General features: G+C 43.4%; 1 protein-coding gene across 3 annotated transcripts in view; it reads right to left on the bottom strand.

Annotated features, from left to right (window-relative positions):
- LOC102380229 (serine/threonine-protein phosphatase 2A 55 kDa regulatory subunit B delta isoform) overlaps positions 1 to 15,753 on the bottom strand; it is a 47,340-nt gene that overhangs the window by 30,011 nt on the left and 1,576 nt on the right. For all 3 annotated transcript variants that reach the window (XM_025194627.1, XM_014527026.2, XM_025194628.1), the window contains one exon: positions 15,542 to 15,628. In XM_025194627.1, coding sequence (XP_025050412.1) covers positions 15,542 to 15,628 — 87 coding nt within the window. Of the gene's footprint in view, positions 1 to 15,541; positions 15,629 to 15,753 lie in introns of those variants that run through there.

The following is a 15,753-nucleotide window of genomic DNA, read 5'->3' as shown; positions in this document are numbered from 1 at the left end:
GGCCCGACCCTTGCCCCATCCGCCGCTTCTGCTGGCCAGTGCCAACCCAGCCAGGCTCCTCCTGTCCCCAGCAGCACGTGGGAATCCGGCTTCACCTTCATGCTGCTCCGGATCGGACAGATCCGCTCGGGTCGGCACCAGCCAGCAAAAGCAGTGGCGGAGCCGTGTGCCGCTCGGGACTAACCAGAGCAGGTAGGGGGAAAGTGCAGCTGAGCCCCTGCTACTCCAGCTGGGCTCATCCCGTCCTGAGCGGCACACGGCTACTCCTCCTCTTCCCACATGCACGGCGTCAGCAACGTCAAGCTGACGCCGTGCATGTGGGAACCTTGGTCCTTCCCCAGGCCCTCAGCAGCCATTAGGAATCTGCTAAGAGGCTGGGGGAGGGACAAGGGGTGGGAACAAAAGTAAACAGTGTTTACTTTCATTTCCCGTCGCAGCACCTCGGCCTCAGAAAATGGCTTGGCGGGCTGCATGGTGGCCCGCATGTTGGACAAACTAATGTAGAGCTACCACAGCAGTTTCTACTTTGGAAAAGGTTACTAAATTCCTGATTCTCCAGCTTACCACCAAAAATGCGTCATAAAATGCTCTATTTCTTACCGAGAGGCTAGCTCTAGTGCATTGGGGTTTTGTTGTTTAACCTGGAAAATACATTTTTGCAGCATACCTACAGCACCAGAAAAAAGTGCAAGCATAATAGAAGGGACAGGAACTGTTGCACTTTACTGCAGAGATGTTCTTGGCTTTTTCAACAAAAGTTCTCAAAAAGTAAATTTAAGAATATCATGAGCAGAAATCATGAACTATTATGCCTTTGATACATTTCAAATTTTCATCTCCATAGGAGGTAACAAGCAGTTCATATGAACAGAGAGGATAATAAGGTTGTTTAATGTAAAGGAAAAATAAAATACTAGGGCTGCTTTTTCTCTTGAACTTTATAAGGCATTTCAAATCTTCCCTCTCTGTGTTAGAGAACTTAATATTTTATATAAATATATACAATACAAAATAAATACTATGCATATTATAAAAAAATATAATTTTACATAGACAAACATATATAATGTAATGCAGATTATTTCTACCGTATGCAGATTATTTCCATATATATATATATATATATATATATATATATATATAGTGAAAAAATGCTTTCTGATTCCTCCCCCCTCCCCTGACCCCCCAAAAACTTCTAAAATCACCCCAAGTGTTACAAGACTAACCTGAACTAGATTTTTTCTGGATTCATCTCAGATGTGTACTGAATTTTTTCTGAACCCTTAATTGAAGAAAGGAAGAGCTGCATACACACACACACACGTCAGTTGCATCATACACGCATTTAACTTGCGCGAATTCAACTATACGTGGGGTGGGAGGGGGCGGGGCTTGAGCTCGCACGTGGCGCTGCCGCTTATCTGGAGGTCCATTCTGGCGGTGACAGCCACTGCCTACAAAACCTCCTGCTGTCGCCATGGAACTGTGCCCAGAGCTGTGTGGCCGGCCGCCAGGCGGCAGCGTGGTGGTGGTCGGGCGGCACGCAGCCATCTCCACCACCACCCCGCGCTGCGCCGCTGCCACCAGCCACACAGCTCTAAGCATGGTGCCACATACAAACTCAAGCCCCGCCCCACCTCCCACCCCGCGTATAGTCACCGATTTTCACCTTACGCGATTTTCGCTTTATGCGCTGACTTCAGCACCTAACCCCTGCGTAAGATGAGCTGACCTATATATATATATATATATATAGCTGCGCACAGCTCTTCAACGTGTAAGACAAATAGGCAACAGCAAAACAACAGTTTTAAGTGTGTCCAAATAAAATTTACATTTCAGATAGGTTTATTCCATTTAGTCATCCTGAAGCAGATTCCCTCATCATGCAAAATTATCTAGTTCTCCAAGACGGACCAGATCCTGGTTTCTTGGGAGGTGGAGGAAGGAATTGGAAAGGATTTTCACACCTTTATACATTGTACACACACCCACGTTTCCTCCCTTTATACATCTCCTTTAAACTCTACTCCTCTTTAAAGAAAGCAAAATAATTACAGGTTTTAATAAACCCACCACACAAATCTTAGTATATTTTTAACTATAATTTCTCACATACAAGAATTTTCTTCTATTAATTTGCAGAAACACCAGCTTTCTCTCTTCTACCAAAACACATCAGGCAATCTTTCACAACAGGGAACTAACCAGTAATGAAATTTCCCAGAACAATGAGGAAAGAGTACAAGTAACATTCACAGCAAAGTACCTTCCCCCCTGTAGAGAAACAATAGATTTTTCTGGTATACCACACTTGAAAGCAGTTTTCTTATGAATGGTTCACCCACAGAAAACTACAAAACTAATTTTGTATTGTTTAGAAAGGCACGGAAGGCTGTCTCTGTAGACTTCCTCTTGTGGGGCTGGAGCAGGGGGGCATGAAAAAGTTGCCAGGAAGACTGCCTGTGAACTCACTGTGTCACTTCCTCCATGGTAACTAACTACTGTACCCACATTCTTACTCTTAATCTGTAGGGTAATCTACGTCACATTTACCATGAGGTATTGTTACCTGTCAGCTCTGTGTTCCTGAGGGAACCCTGGCACCCAGCTTGCTGGACTTATAAAGGACTTTCCCCGTCCCCTCTCCCCCACACCTCATCTAACCAGAACTAAGCAGCAGAAAAGTTCAATAGGCATTTTGGGCCATACATTCCCTGGTCCAAGTATGGAGGACTATATAACCTTGATTGCCTAAAACTTGGTTGCCGGGTTAGGGAATGCTGAGGCAACAGACTGAGTCAGAGGGGGTATAGGCGACAGTTGAACAATGGTTAAGGGTTCACCACAACGAGCAGCCCATTGGAACCCTGACTACAAATGCTGTCATACTTTTCCCGGGATGACTGGTGGAAGTCCTCCCCACAAAGTTTATGAACACTCCAAGTAATCCCCTTAAAAATGTTCCATGTCCCCTTGGGATTTCCTGTTTTAAAAAACAGACCAAATCAAGGCACCAGTAAAAGACTAAGGTAAGATCTGGAAGTCATGCTAAGCTGAGGCTTATGCACAACAGGTAAAATACAAAACACTGATGCTGACTTCACAGTGCAAGCATAGCTAGGCCATCTGAGAAGAAATAATGTGGTATCCCTTCCAGTTTATCTTCTGTATTCATAATAATTTCAAGTCAGCACCTGTCTGGTTACCCCTTAAAACCATATGTTTTTCCTGGTTGTTAATCAGGTTCTTGAGATGTTCCAAACCAGATAACCCCTTGTCACTGAGAAAGGTAATTCATTTAAATTGAAACTGTTTACATAACAGGATTTTCCCTGTCAATTATGGCATGGGACCCTCTTGATTTACAAAATTAAAAGAATGCTTTGAAGAGGCTGGACTAAGGGTATAAGAAAGCAGTAAAGCAGCAAACAGTGGGCTTCAAGAGGGACAAATCTCTCTGACACCATCCGCTGTTGCTCTTGAGAAGCTGGGGTAAACAGATCATCTCTTTCTGTCGCCTGTTTAACTTTCAGAGATTGTGCTAAGAACTCTGCCTGACAACAAAACACCTGAGTAACTTGGAATGGTGAGATCCCAGCTCGCATGCGCTCTCCCTCTCTCTCTTTTTCTCTCTAGGCGTAGCTTTCTGAACCTGAATTTTATTAGTTAAGCATGAGCCAGGTTTCCCCAAATGCTCAACTGAACCAGGGTAATATTGTAATTGTTTCTGTTTATTTTTCCTTGCATGGCTATTAATACCAGTACCATCATAAATTTCATATACTTAGCAATAAATAACTTTTATAGTCCAACTGGTGATAACCAGGTGTATTTTTCCTTCTCTACTTCCCCTTCCCCACTTACTCTGCAGCAACGCTTCTTTCACCTAAGCCAAAGATCCCTGTAAAGCCCCCAAATACTGTGGGTTCGCTCATCAAGAGGCTACCACTACTAGGACAGATAGGGCAAAAGATTGGGACATGCTGAGTTTGAGACACATATGGGGATCAGCTTATATAGGCTGACTGACCCAGTTTGGCTCAGACATGCCCTAATGAACTGAATGCTGGTCTACAAGGGTGTCAGCTGGACACCCAGCCTGATTCAGAGGTATTCTGTTCACCTGTGTGCTTGTGTCTGACTGCATTTTATTGTTACCTTAATGAACTAATTCGAGGGCGTCAGCCTGTACACGCTGATCAACCCAGCCGGGTCAGGCATGGGGAGAGAGAGACAGAGACAGAGACAGAGAGACAGAGAGAGAGAGAGACAGAGAGAGAGATTTGGTGGCTGGAGGAACCCAGCCCCATTGAAACTGAGTCCTGCAACATAGTTCCATTGGGTGTGAGGACTTGCAGAAGGGATAGATACAGCTCCATATAGAAACACAAGAACACAAGCAGCACATAGAGAGAATTAGAGAGACCCCAGAAACGTACCCCTAATAAATAAGCGCACCCCAAGGTGACGGGCAAATCTGGTAACTTTATGCAAATAGGAACTACAGAATACATGGAAGTGGGTAAAATATGGCATGCAGGCCAAATCTGGTCCACCAACAGATTTGATCCGGTCTGTGGGTGGATGGCCGCCAACCAATTGGATCTGGCCCATGAGTAGCCAGCAGCTCCAATGGCAGCACGGTGCCAGGTGGGTGGGCAGCATTAATTCTGCCCAGCAGCATCAGACATCAGCTGAGGACCTGGGTGGAGCTTCCACTGCAGCGGGGCCCAGCTGTGGATGCTGCTGGGAGGCTGGCTGGATGCAGAACCTGCCAGCGGCATCCATATCTGACGCCACCACCCTCCTAGTGCAGTAGAAGCTCCCACCCAGAGCCACAACCCAGAACCTGCCGGCAGCATCAGCTATGGATCCAAGCAGGTGCTGCTGCCACTCTGGGCATGCAGCAGCACCAGCTGTTGACACTGCTGGCAGGCTCCACATCAGGGCTCCGGAATCTGCTGGCTGCACCAACAGCTGACGCAGCCACCCACCTGGCATGGCAGCAGCTCCTGCCTGGGTCCACAGCTAACACCACTGGCCAGGAGGACGGTGGTGTCAGCGTCGGCATCAGCTGTGAACGCTGCTGCCAGGTTTTGCATCTGAGCTCCTGAACTTACTGGCAGCATCAACAAATGACGCTGCCGCCTGCCTGCTGTGGTGAACTACAACTCCAGCAGGGAAGGGAAGGGAAGGGAAGGGAAGGGCAGGGAAGAATGTGGCCCTCAATGGGTCCTCAAAACCCATTAAGTAGCCCTCCAGCCAAAATAACAGTCCATCCCTGGAATAGATGATGCCCGGTAAATTCACAGCCTGTCACTGGTTTATATCTTGACAAGTCCATACCTAACAAACTACCTTCATATAGAACAGCAGTTCCCAAGCCCAAGTCGCAACCCAAATGAGGGTCGTGGGGGTAATGCCGGCAGCACTGAACAGAAGAGATAGGCTGCGCCATGTGCCGGGAGCTCCCCTGCCCCTGGGCCACCGCCGCCACACGCCACTCTCAGCAACAGGGCATGAAAGAAAAAAGGATGGGAACCACTGATATCAAAGGTATAAGTAACCGATGGAAATTTTTACAATGTGATGGCTCAAGAAAGGGAAGGAACTAACCATCCTGGAACACAAATAGTAATTTGGAATTTGTGAGTTACCATTAAAAGGACTAGGGGTGCAGTGATAGAGATTTTGGGGGCTGATACCGATAGCCGATTTTTAAGGAGGCATATTGGCCAACACTGATCAGATTTCCAATACAGCTGCATCCAGCTAGTAAGTCTGTTGTGATGGAAGTGGAGGGGGGAGGAAAGGGGAGTGGAGGGCAGATCAATGCTCCCTGCAGTGAGGGAGGGAGTGAGGCTGGTGTAGGCACTGCCCAGCCAGAGTGGAGCACAGGATAGAGCTGCAGCTCACCCAGGGGGTGCAGGGAGGGGGAGCGGCTCCCGCCACTGCATGTACCCCAGGAGGGCATGGAGGGGGGGCATGGGGGAGGGCAGGCCCTGGCCCCAGCCCCACTCCCTCCCTCAACACAGGGAGCTTTGAGCTATCCCCCCATGCCTCTTCTCTCCCCACTCCTCTTCAACCACTATAGACTTACCAGCTGGATGCAACTCTACAAGCTGCCGGGCTGTGTTCATTGCTGCTACATGCTGTGATGTGGCTGCAGGCACACACGGACATTTATTAGCCAAATTATCAGCCACATCAGGCTGATTTCCGATATTGGATCAATCAGTGCACCTCTAAAAAGCACCAGTTCAGGATCCTGAACAATACACCACCACAAACACTACAAATGGGACTCATCTTCATTAACTGTATACTGCAAAATTTTAAATGACTGCCTTTGTAATAACATACCGACACAGATCTTGCTTGGCAGCTCAAACGACAATGCAGTATTAAAATTCGATGTACACACTCTCAGTCTTGTGATAACTAGAATTTATTTATCAGTCTACATTCTACGTACAGATGTTCAGTTTGTACTGGGATAATCATTGTTTTCCTGGTAGAAACCACAAGATTACAAATATTCAAGCTTTTTCTTCCGTAGCAAAAATGGGAGAAAAATAACCTGGAAACCAAGGTTAAATCACTCCTGGGAGAGTGAACATCCTCACATTTTCCCGGGGCTTTTTGGGGGGGAGAATAGTAGTGGAGCTAGAGGAAAGCCTCCTATGCCTTCCCAAGACTAGGGACACTGGTCTGGAGAAGGTGCAGGGGGCAGCCCCACAGACTATGAGGGAATGTGAGGGGAGGCACAGCTGCCAGCTACACCCCGCCTGCTTCTCACTCTGGAGTTCCCGGTGTAAGAAGCAGACAGAGCTTTACCCTGTTGTTCTAGTGCAAATGGGAACAGGAGGAATGGAGCAGCCCACACTTTCCCCAGAATGGGAAGACCCAGACTGCGGAAGACACAAAGAGCAATGGAGAGGAGGCAGTTGCAGAATGAATGTCTGTACTGTTCCCTCTCCCAGTGTCATTTCTAGCAGTAGAAAATGTTCAAGGTTAGAATGAACGTTTATACACAGCCTCTAGTGAGTTAAGGGGTATAATTTTTCTATCTGTCCATACACATATCCCAATTCTTTTCAATGAAAGAAAAGAATTTCATTGTGTAGGTAGCCTGCAAAGTTCATGCATAATATCATAGGAGGACAAGGTTCTTCATAGTAAAAGTTGCAACCAGCTTATACTATGAAAGCTTATCTTGCCTCCTTATGCGCTTTGGTAAAGCTGTCTCCTAAAGACTGCTTCGTTCTGAATCAAAGGTAAATGTTCTACCAAAAACCACCAAAAAACAAAAAAATACAACTTTCTAGAATGAGCCATATAAAATTTACACAGATTTTAAACCGTTTAACATTACTGTCCCTATAATCGCAAGAATCACCTGTTATTACTCTTTCAAATTGTCCATCTATCATATTTACTCAATAACAAGGCAAAGCTTTTCCCTCATTCAGCATTGTGGGGGGAGGGGACTCCGCCTTTGTCCTGGATTTTAACACCAACCTGAGGCAGGTGGTGGCTCAGCTGAGTAGTTAAACATGTGCAAAAATGTAAGATGGGCATGTATTTCTGTTGAGTTTAAATCTATTAACGGGTGTAACTAAATCCAAAAAAGAGAACCTCCATAAAAGGTGTTTATTTGAGTTAAGTAAAACTGGTTTAAGAGCCACACCTTTAGTTAAATGATGGCACCTTCCAAAGAAACACAAACTTGCACTCTAAAAAAATCCAGTGAACAAAGGTTAATGATACAACTGCATAGTTTTCATTAGACTTTTACCATGATGTAACTTAACACAGATTAAAATATAGAAAAGTATGTGTATTTTAAGTTATGTGAAAGAAAAAAGGAAAAATTCAAGAATATGATCAGCAGTGCAGACAGGAGGAAAAACCATATCAGCACAGACAATAACATCACGCACGGTCTTTATACAACCTACTACTGCTCTTCCCAGTCTGTTCAAGGTAACAACCAATATTTTTCTTTGCAAGAGTAGTTGGGAGACTGCAATAACTTTCTATGTTAACAAAACAAGATTACAAATGTTTTAGAAACTTATAACTTCTGTATTTCCACAATTTCTTTTCAAATCTGCTCTTGCAATTTTCTTCAAGTATTCTTCATTTTGCATCCTATACTATTTATTACTTCTTCATGAACTAGACCACATATTTGACTGAAATACCATTTTTGGCAGCAACAAAAGGAATGAAATATATAATTAAACAATATTAATGTATATTAATATTAATTTTCTCTTACAACCCAAGTCATCTCCTACCCTTGTAGAATTTATTTTCTTATTTGGACTCAAAACCTTACCTCCATTTTCTCCTAGTCTGCTTTCTCTTCCTTATTCTAAAGATCTGCCTGCCCTATGTAGTTGTTTCCTAACTTTACTTTGCATAGCTGCTTTATTGAAAAGAAAAACCCTGGAAACAAAAGTTTGCTTGGCAGGCTAAAGTGGAACAATAGATTTCTGAATCACTATTCTCCAACATCTCCCATATGTCCTAATGCCCTCTTATCATCTTCCAATAAGAAAAAGGCAAAAAAACCTGCAAGACAAAACTCAACCATCTCGTTTTCCCTTAGAATTTAAAAGTAAGCCCCAAGCCTTCCATCTAGTAATAGCACCTACTTCCATCTCTCAGAGAATTTTAGTTTTCAAAGGTTTCTCTATTAAATGCCAAAACTTCCTTATCCCAAGCCACACTCCCCCTGCCCCCCATTATGAACTTGAACACCATAAAGCAGGGGTTGTCAGTCCCCAAATGCAGGGGGTACTTGGGAAGGCCCTAGGGGGTACATGCTGGCGGATGGGGATAGAGCTCCTGTTTTGCCAGGCTTAAAATGTCAAATGTATATGATGGTAACCCACAACCCGATGCCACCGCCTCCCAGGAGCAGGGACGGGGCAGGGTGAGGGCAGCAGCACCCCTTTGTGGGCCACACAGGCCCTGCCAGGCCAGCTGGATGCGGGGGATGGGGTGGGGGGGAAGAGGGGGAAGCTTACACGCAGCCACTGTCACCTACCACCCCACATTGCTGCCGCTCTGTGTCCAGCTACATGCCACTCCTGTGCCCGCGTCCAGCCACGTGCTACCCCCCCTTTCGCCCTCCCCAGCTGCTGGGGGTACACTTACTAAAAAAATGTTGAAAACCCCATGCCATAGAGGAAAATAATAAATACATGGTGGTGCAATAAAGATTACTGGCTTATATTTGTGTTGACCATATTACTTTATTTGGCTGGTCAGAAGCAAAATAAAAATCAAGTTAATTCCAGTAAAACCTTGACACTATTCTAAACATGCACGTCCATTACAAATCTTTAGGACTCCCTAAATATTGTTAAAAATACTTTACATAAAAACATTACTTTACATATAATTCACTTGTAAGTTCTCTCTCAACATTAGAAAATTCACTGTACAGACTCTTAAGGGAAAATGAAACCAACTAGAAACCTCTAAAGCAGCTGTTCCCACACATGACAAGCTGATTTAAAGCCTGCTAATTACTAGTGACAAACATATTTACTTTTAAGATGTTATTTTCTCCCTTTCTAATGGCAAAGTTCAGTTTCTGGTCTTTACAGGCTGTAAAGTACTAGAATTTAAAAAGATGCTATCTGTAGAACTGAAGGTTAGTTGCTGTCTTGCTCAGAGCAGTGCATTTTCAGGGAATTCTATATTGTGGGTAAGAGTGGTCTTTGGACTATTCACCAACAGTCCTGCTAGAAATGGATTAGTGAGCAGAGGGCAGGTAAAGGATTTGAAGGATCAGAGTAAATGTAGGTAATATAATTACAGTTACCATCATATACATTTGAAATTTTAAGGCTGGCAAAACAGGAGCTGTTTTTTCGTCTTGCCATTAAAATTCTTCTGAAAATGGAAAAAAACGGGTGACCCAAAAATGGCAAACCAATTCCAGTGAGATAAATGTTTAACAGTTACACTCTCCGTTAGAGGATAATTTTAATAGTGTAATCAAGCAGGATTTAGCCTTGTTAACATCTATGAGAATAAGACAGCTAATCCCTGAACAGTGTGAAACATTTTAAAATCAATTATTGTTTTAAAAAAGCTTTACCATTAGAAGCTTTCCGTATCAGTTAAACAGAACCAATAAAGCAATGATCAGATTACAGTCTAAAATAACTTTTTATTATACTATAGTTTTCTTTCTTTTTGTAGAGTGCTATGCACAATGGCAAGCCATAAAATAAGAAAGCAATCTCTCAGTAAACCTGTGACAATGATGGTAACAGTAAGGTGAGAGTCATTTAAGCCAGCAACGTTATCAATGATCTTGTGTCTGGTGGAAGAACTTCTCAGCAATATTGCTCTAACCTTAAAACTGTCTCTCGTATCTAAACCAGCCAGGGTACCATGACACCCCAGAGTTCCTTGAGATCCTTTCAGAAGTGCCACAGGGTACCATGCAATGTTAGCACTGTTGCATGTGCAAACACCTACATAATTCATAAAATAAACCTAAACATTTCAAACAGGAATCCACAGAGTCAAAAAAACCCTGCTGTGGTCTTTGAGTTCCTTGCAGCAGAAAATTGCTGTATTACTTTTGCATAGTCAAAAGAAAACTAAAAGGTGGTTATATTCCAAGAGATGTTACAAGTCTAATGAGGTTGAGAACCACTGATCTAAACATATGTGGAAAGTCCAATAATATCAAACAATACATGGACTTTAAGAAGTTAATGACCACTTCATCATTTTAATTGCACTCTCATATTTAAGCTTACTACAAAAACTAAAGTTCTGATTTTACAAAATACTGCATTCAGGTGGCCCCTATCGAACTTTAAATAGTGCTCCATGCATGCACGCGTGTGCACGCACATACTGCTTTTAGGGAAAATGAATGAACCAAAGTGTTAACAGTATTAGCAAACTTCTCCAAAAAAAAAAAAAAAAATCAAGTACATACAAGTTGTCCGGCTCACAAGTATCAGATTATTTCCAATATTTCAATAGATCCCTGGCTAGTCACCAGTAAAACTGAATCAAAAGATCTGTGGTACTGGTTAGACATATTTTAAAATTATAAACATTATTCCATTAATCACACTGGAAAGTGATTAGGGAACGTGGCCATGGCTTTTGACCTCAAAGATCTGAATATATCATCATGCTGATACATACAATGGATTAACGTTCATCTAAAAGGGATAATAAACAAGCTTCTTCTTGAATGAAGTGGAATTGCTGTGGCCAGACCACAGTTTGGCATTTTGTTTTTTAAGAATTAATTTAGTATTTTGCCTATTGACAGACTGTTTTTTTTTATTGAAAACATTACAAGATATCGATCTAGCTGAAACACATTTAAAGTGAAATTTATGATGAGAAGATAATTTTACATATGTTTAGTTAATCCAATTTTCACATGCATGTTCCCTGAAAATAAGAAACTACAATTTAGAAGTATTAATTAATTTTAATTAGCATAACTTTATTACATTTAACAACACATTTCAGTGCTCTCCAAATTCCTCCTTGTATCCTATTCTTGTTCAGTCTTCTTCCTCAATCCTGTCCTTCTGCAATATCTAATCTTTCTGTAAGCAATACATTTAATAAATTCATCACTAACACAGCCATTTTGACTCTCAAAATACTGCATTTCAACATATACTTCTATTCTAATCTCTAAAAAAAAAAAGTGATTTGTTCAAATGCCCGTTTCAGCAGAGGCAACATCTAGAAGAGGCAAGAAACCTCAAACAGTTAAAGACTAAATTTGGCAATGGAGCTTTTGGGTGTAATTGTAACTGTATGAGGAGACAGTAACAATCCTAATAGCATTTTCCTTACATTAACACAATGCACAGAAATAAGTGTTGAATGTAATCTTCTAAAGTTAACAGTATTTCTGTAAAGCAGAACTAAAATTATATTTTCCAATTGTTTTTTCCTTCTAAACCCTGTTATAATAAACTTACTTGTAACTATCAAGTGAATTAAAAACGGGTGCTTTGTACATCTGAAATTTTTATTTTCTTTATACAGTCATTTGCAGATTTCTTTATTGATAATGCTTCCTCCATTTTTCCCTTTCCATACAACAAAAAATGGATAAAGAACTACTGTAGGACTACAGACAGTGACAGAGGACTCTTGGATATTAGTTATGTTGCCAATACTACTCTATTTCAAGTGTACCAAACAAGTTTATGTTGATAGTTCAGTGAAAGATTACATTTAAACCTTATGTTTCAGCAATCAAGGACACAACCTAGTTCTGGGATCCAACAGTGCAACAACCTTCCTCACATGTGCAGTCAGACTCCAGTATATTTCAGAAGAATGAAGAGAAACACTAACACAATTCAAGACAAGAGATCCAGCTGTCATTTGCACATCCCACTTAAAAACAAAAGATGACAGGAAAAAACATCATAAGTGGCAAAAGCCAAGAGAAAATGAAAAATGTAATTAAAAATCCCCTCTTAGAAAAAAAAAAAAAGTGCTTGACTTTACAAATATTGGCTGTTCAAAAAAATGAATGGAATTGATTAGTGTGCAAAAGGTTTTGTACAGTATCAAAAAAATCTACTGGGTTATCTTCTACAGGAGAAAGACCCTATTATTTTCCCCAAATCACTACTGCGAGTCACAGAACATTAGTTTTTGCCTTATAGAAGGCATCTAGAAACAAGTTAGCAACAAGTTAGAAGCAAGACTATCTCTTGGTAGCAAATTACAATTTTAAAGATTCCAAATTAACAGAATCAACTTCTACGGCCATGCAGTACCAGGATACTCTATTTTCTCCATTGACATTTTATAGGTCATTTGGACTTCACCCACAATTTCCATAAAAATTAAGGATTATACCCTAATAATTTCATAAAAATAAATGTTAACAGGGGCTATTAATTGGTAAAGAGCTAATGATACAGCCTCTCATCTGAATGCCATGCTTTTCATAAAAAACATTATTTAAGACGCCCTTAAAGAGATGCATTTGATACCTTCATTTACTATGTAGGGGGGGGAAAAAAAAAATCACAATTTGTGAACAAATGGAATTAAATTAGAAATTTGAGCCAAAAAAAAGGAACTCTAGCTGACTGAAACCCCACATCAACAAATTTCTATAAATTCTGGTTTCAACTCACAAAAATAGTAACTGGGAAGGCAGATCCTACACCAAAGTTGACAGATGTGTCTCAGTGACATTTGCTTGTGAGGCAGATTCAGTATGCACCATATGCACGGGGTCCAAGGCTGTCCAGCTTCTAAGCCCCTGAGGGCCACACGCCCCAGGGGCACCACATTGTGCAGGCTTCACCATGCGCGCTGTGTAAATGCTCCCTCCCACCCACCACTGAAACATACATCCGCATGGGCACCCCTCCTATTGCTGCGCTGTGTGGGTAGGTACATGAGCACAATTCTGCTCCAACACACACCTGTGTGGGCATCCCCCTTTACTGCTGTACTCTGCAGACATAACTCCTTCCCTCCCAGCCCACAACTCACCCTCAACTCCCTCTGTAGCCACACTGCCCCACTCCTTGGGGCACAGGCAAGAAGTCACAGCCAGGGGAGGAAGGGGGGGGGGGACACCCAGACTGGTCTGATGGGGAAAGCAGCAGCCGAGAGAGAACCCAGGAGCCAAACATTAATCCCTCACAAGCTGCATGCAGCCTATGGATCACCAGTTGGACAGCCCTGCTCTAAGACAAAAGTGGCCAAGTTGCAGCACTTGTGCTACAAGTAGCATGGGCAGGTTCCACATGAAACAAAGGGCAGGGAGCAGAAAACATATCAGGCAGGGAGCACAGGGTATGAAGCAGAAAACACAGACGAAGGGAAAAGGGATCAGTGCGGGAGATCCACTCATAAGACAGGTTCACTGTGCACCACAATTATCCTCTAGGGCCAGGGAGGGTGCAGGGGGAATTTGTGGCACACATGTCAAAATGGTTGGCCCCCACTGCTTTTGAGTTCAATCACAGGAAGGCAGTTTTAGCTTGTAAATGGAGCCAATTAGGAACAATACTGGTGGAGACTGCCCAGAAATATGCTGAACCAATGCATTACCCTGGAGACCTGGCTGCCTGCATCTTTCCAATGCTGGTAGTACTACCTATTTTTGGACTGAACTAGCCAGCTGTTACGTGGGCAGTGAGCCAAAGATCCCTGTCAGATTCCATACAGCTTACAACCCTAAAGTGAATCAGGCCACACACCCTAAATATGCAATTTTTACTTAGGACAGAAACCCCCACTGATTGAATAGATACTTAATATCAATTCCACAGTCAAAGAACATGCAATCATAACATAATGCTGAGAATGAATATTATTTTTAGAGCTATACAATTCTCCATCACTAATGACTACATCAATGAATGGAGCTTTCTAAACACCACTCTTGGATGTGTGTTGGGTCTTTGCTAACATAAGTTCTTCCACATGGAATGGCATTATAAACAGAAGTAAGACATATTGGTAGCTCAGAAAGTAAATAAACAGTGACTTGAGAATAACAAAAGTGTGCAAAATATCTTGCCATGACTTTGCTTTGCAAGATGTGTGAAGAAGGCTCTTTAAGCTTTTAGAAAGAAATGAGATGTTAGGAAATGAGGACCATTGCAAGCATGAAAACCTTAGTAGCATATTTAATTTAAACAGGAATTCCAGAAAGTTTAGACATTTAGGAAAAAGTAGAGAACTAATCACTCAAGATGACAATCACCAAATGAAAAATTAGTAGCAATCTCCACATCTCCTCCCATGCCAATCATTTTTGACTGTGCTTTCTTCCCCAAATAAAAAAAAAACAAAAAACCCAAATCTCTCAAAGTAACCTGCAATGTTTAATTCATGTGTCATGGACAACGATAAGAACAAAACCTTTCCTAGAGACAAGCAAGAGATACTGAAGATGTATTTGCAGGTTATGGAAGTACTGCTTTCGCTTAATACAGTAAAAAATGTGAATCAATGCAATGAGAGGTTGTGAGCTCCGCGCAGCTTCACCACCGCAAACCCAAACCAGCCTAGCACCAAGGTGGGAGGCTTAGAAAGAAACTGAAATGGCAACTCTCATGCAACTCGTACAGCAAGATCACCTGCCTCAACACTGCCCATTTTTTAAACACCTGATGTCCTCGCTCTTGTCAAGAGCCAAGGCAGACTCCTGTTCCCCAACTGCACTCCCAAGAGGGGCCTATCCTCTACGACCTGCGGCTTGCAAAGGAGAAAGCAGCAAATCCTCCATTGCCACAAGGCGACTCCCAGCTGTGCTTGCAGATGGAGCCTCTCCCGAGGACGCATCAGAGCGGAGCCTGGCAGAGGTGGCAGCCTCCATGCGTGCCCCCGCCCCGGTCAGCCCCGCTCTCCCGGGCGATCCCGGAGGCAGCGGAGGAGGAAGCCGCCTCCGGCCCCCGGCGCCAGCCCGCCAGGAGCGCGGCTCCGCACGGCGCAGGCACGAGCTTAGTCATTGCTCCGCCAGGAGCGGGCGCCCGGCTCTTACCTTCCGCCACGTCTTCGTCGATGGCCCCCTTCACCTGGGAGAAGCACCACTGGAAGTCGTTGCCGCCGCCGGCGCCTCCTGCCACCCCTGCGGGGAGAGGAGAGGAGAGGAGGGCGCTGAGGGGGGAGTGCCCGGCCCGGCCTGGCCCCGCCACCCCCGGCCCCTGCCCTAGGCCCGGGCCCCGGAGGCCGCGGCGTGCGCGCCCCTCACCT

This window comes from Alligator sinensis, unplaced genomic scaffold, assembly GCF_000455745.1.
Source record: "Alligator sinensis unplaced genomic scaffold, ASM45574v1 scaffold1470_1, whole genome shotgun sequence".
NCBI classification, from domain to species: Eukaryota; Metazoa; Chordata; order Crocodylia; family Alligatoridae; genus Alligator; species Alligator sinensis.
This window is presented reverse-complemented; position numbering and strand designations above follow the sequence as displayed.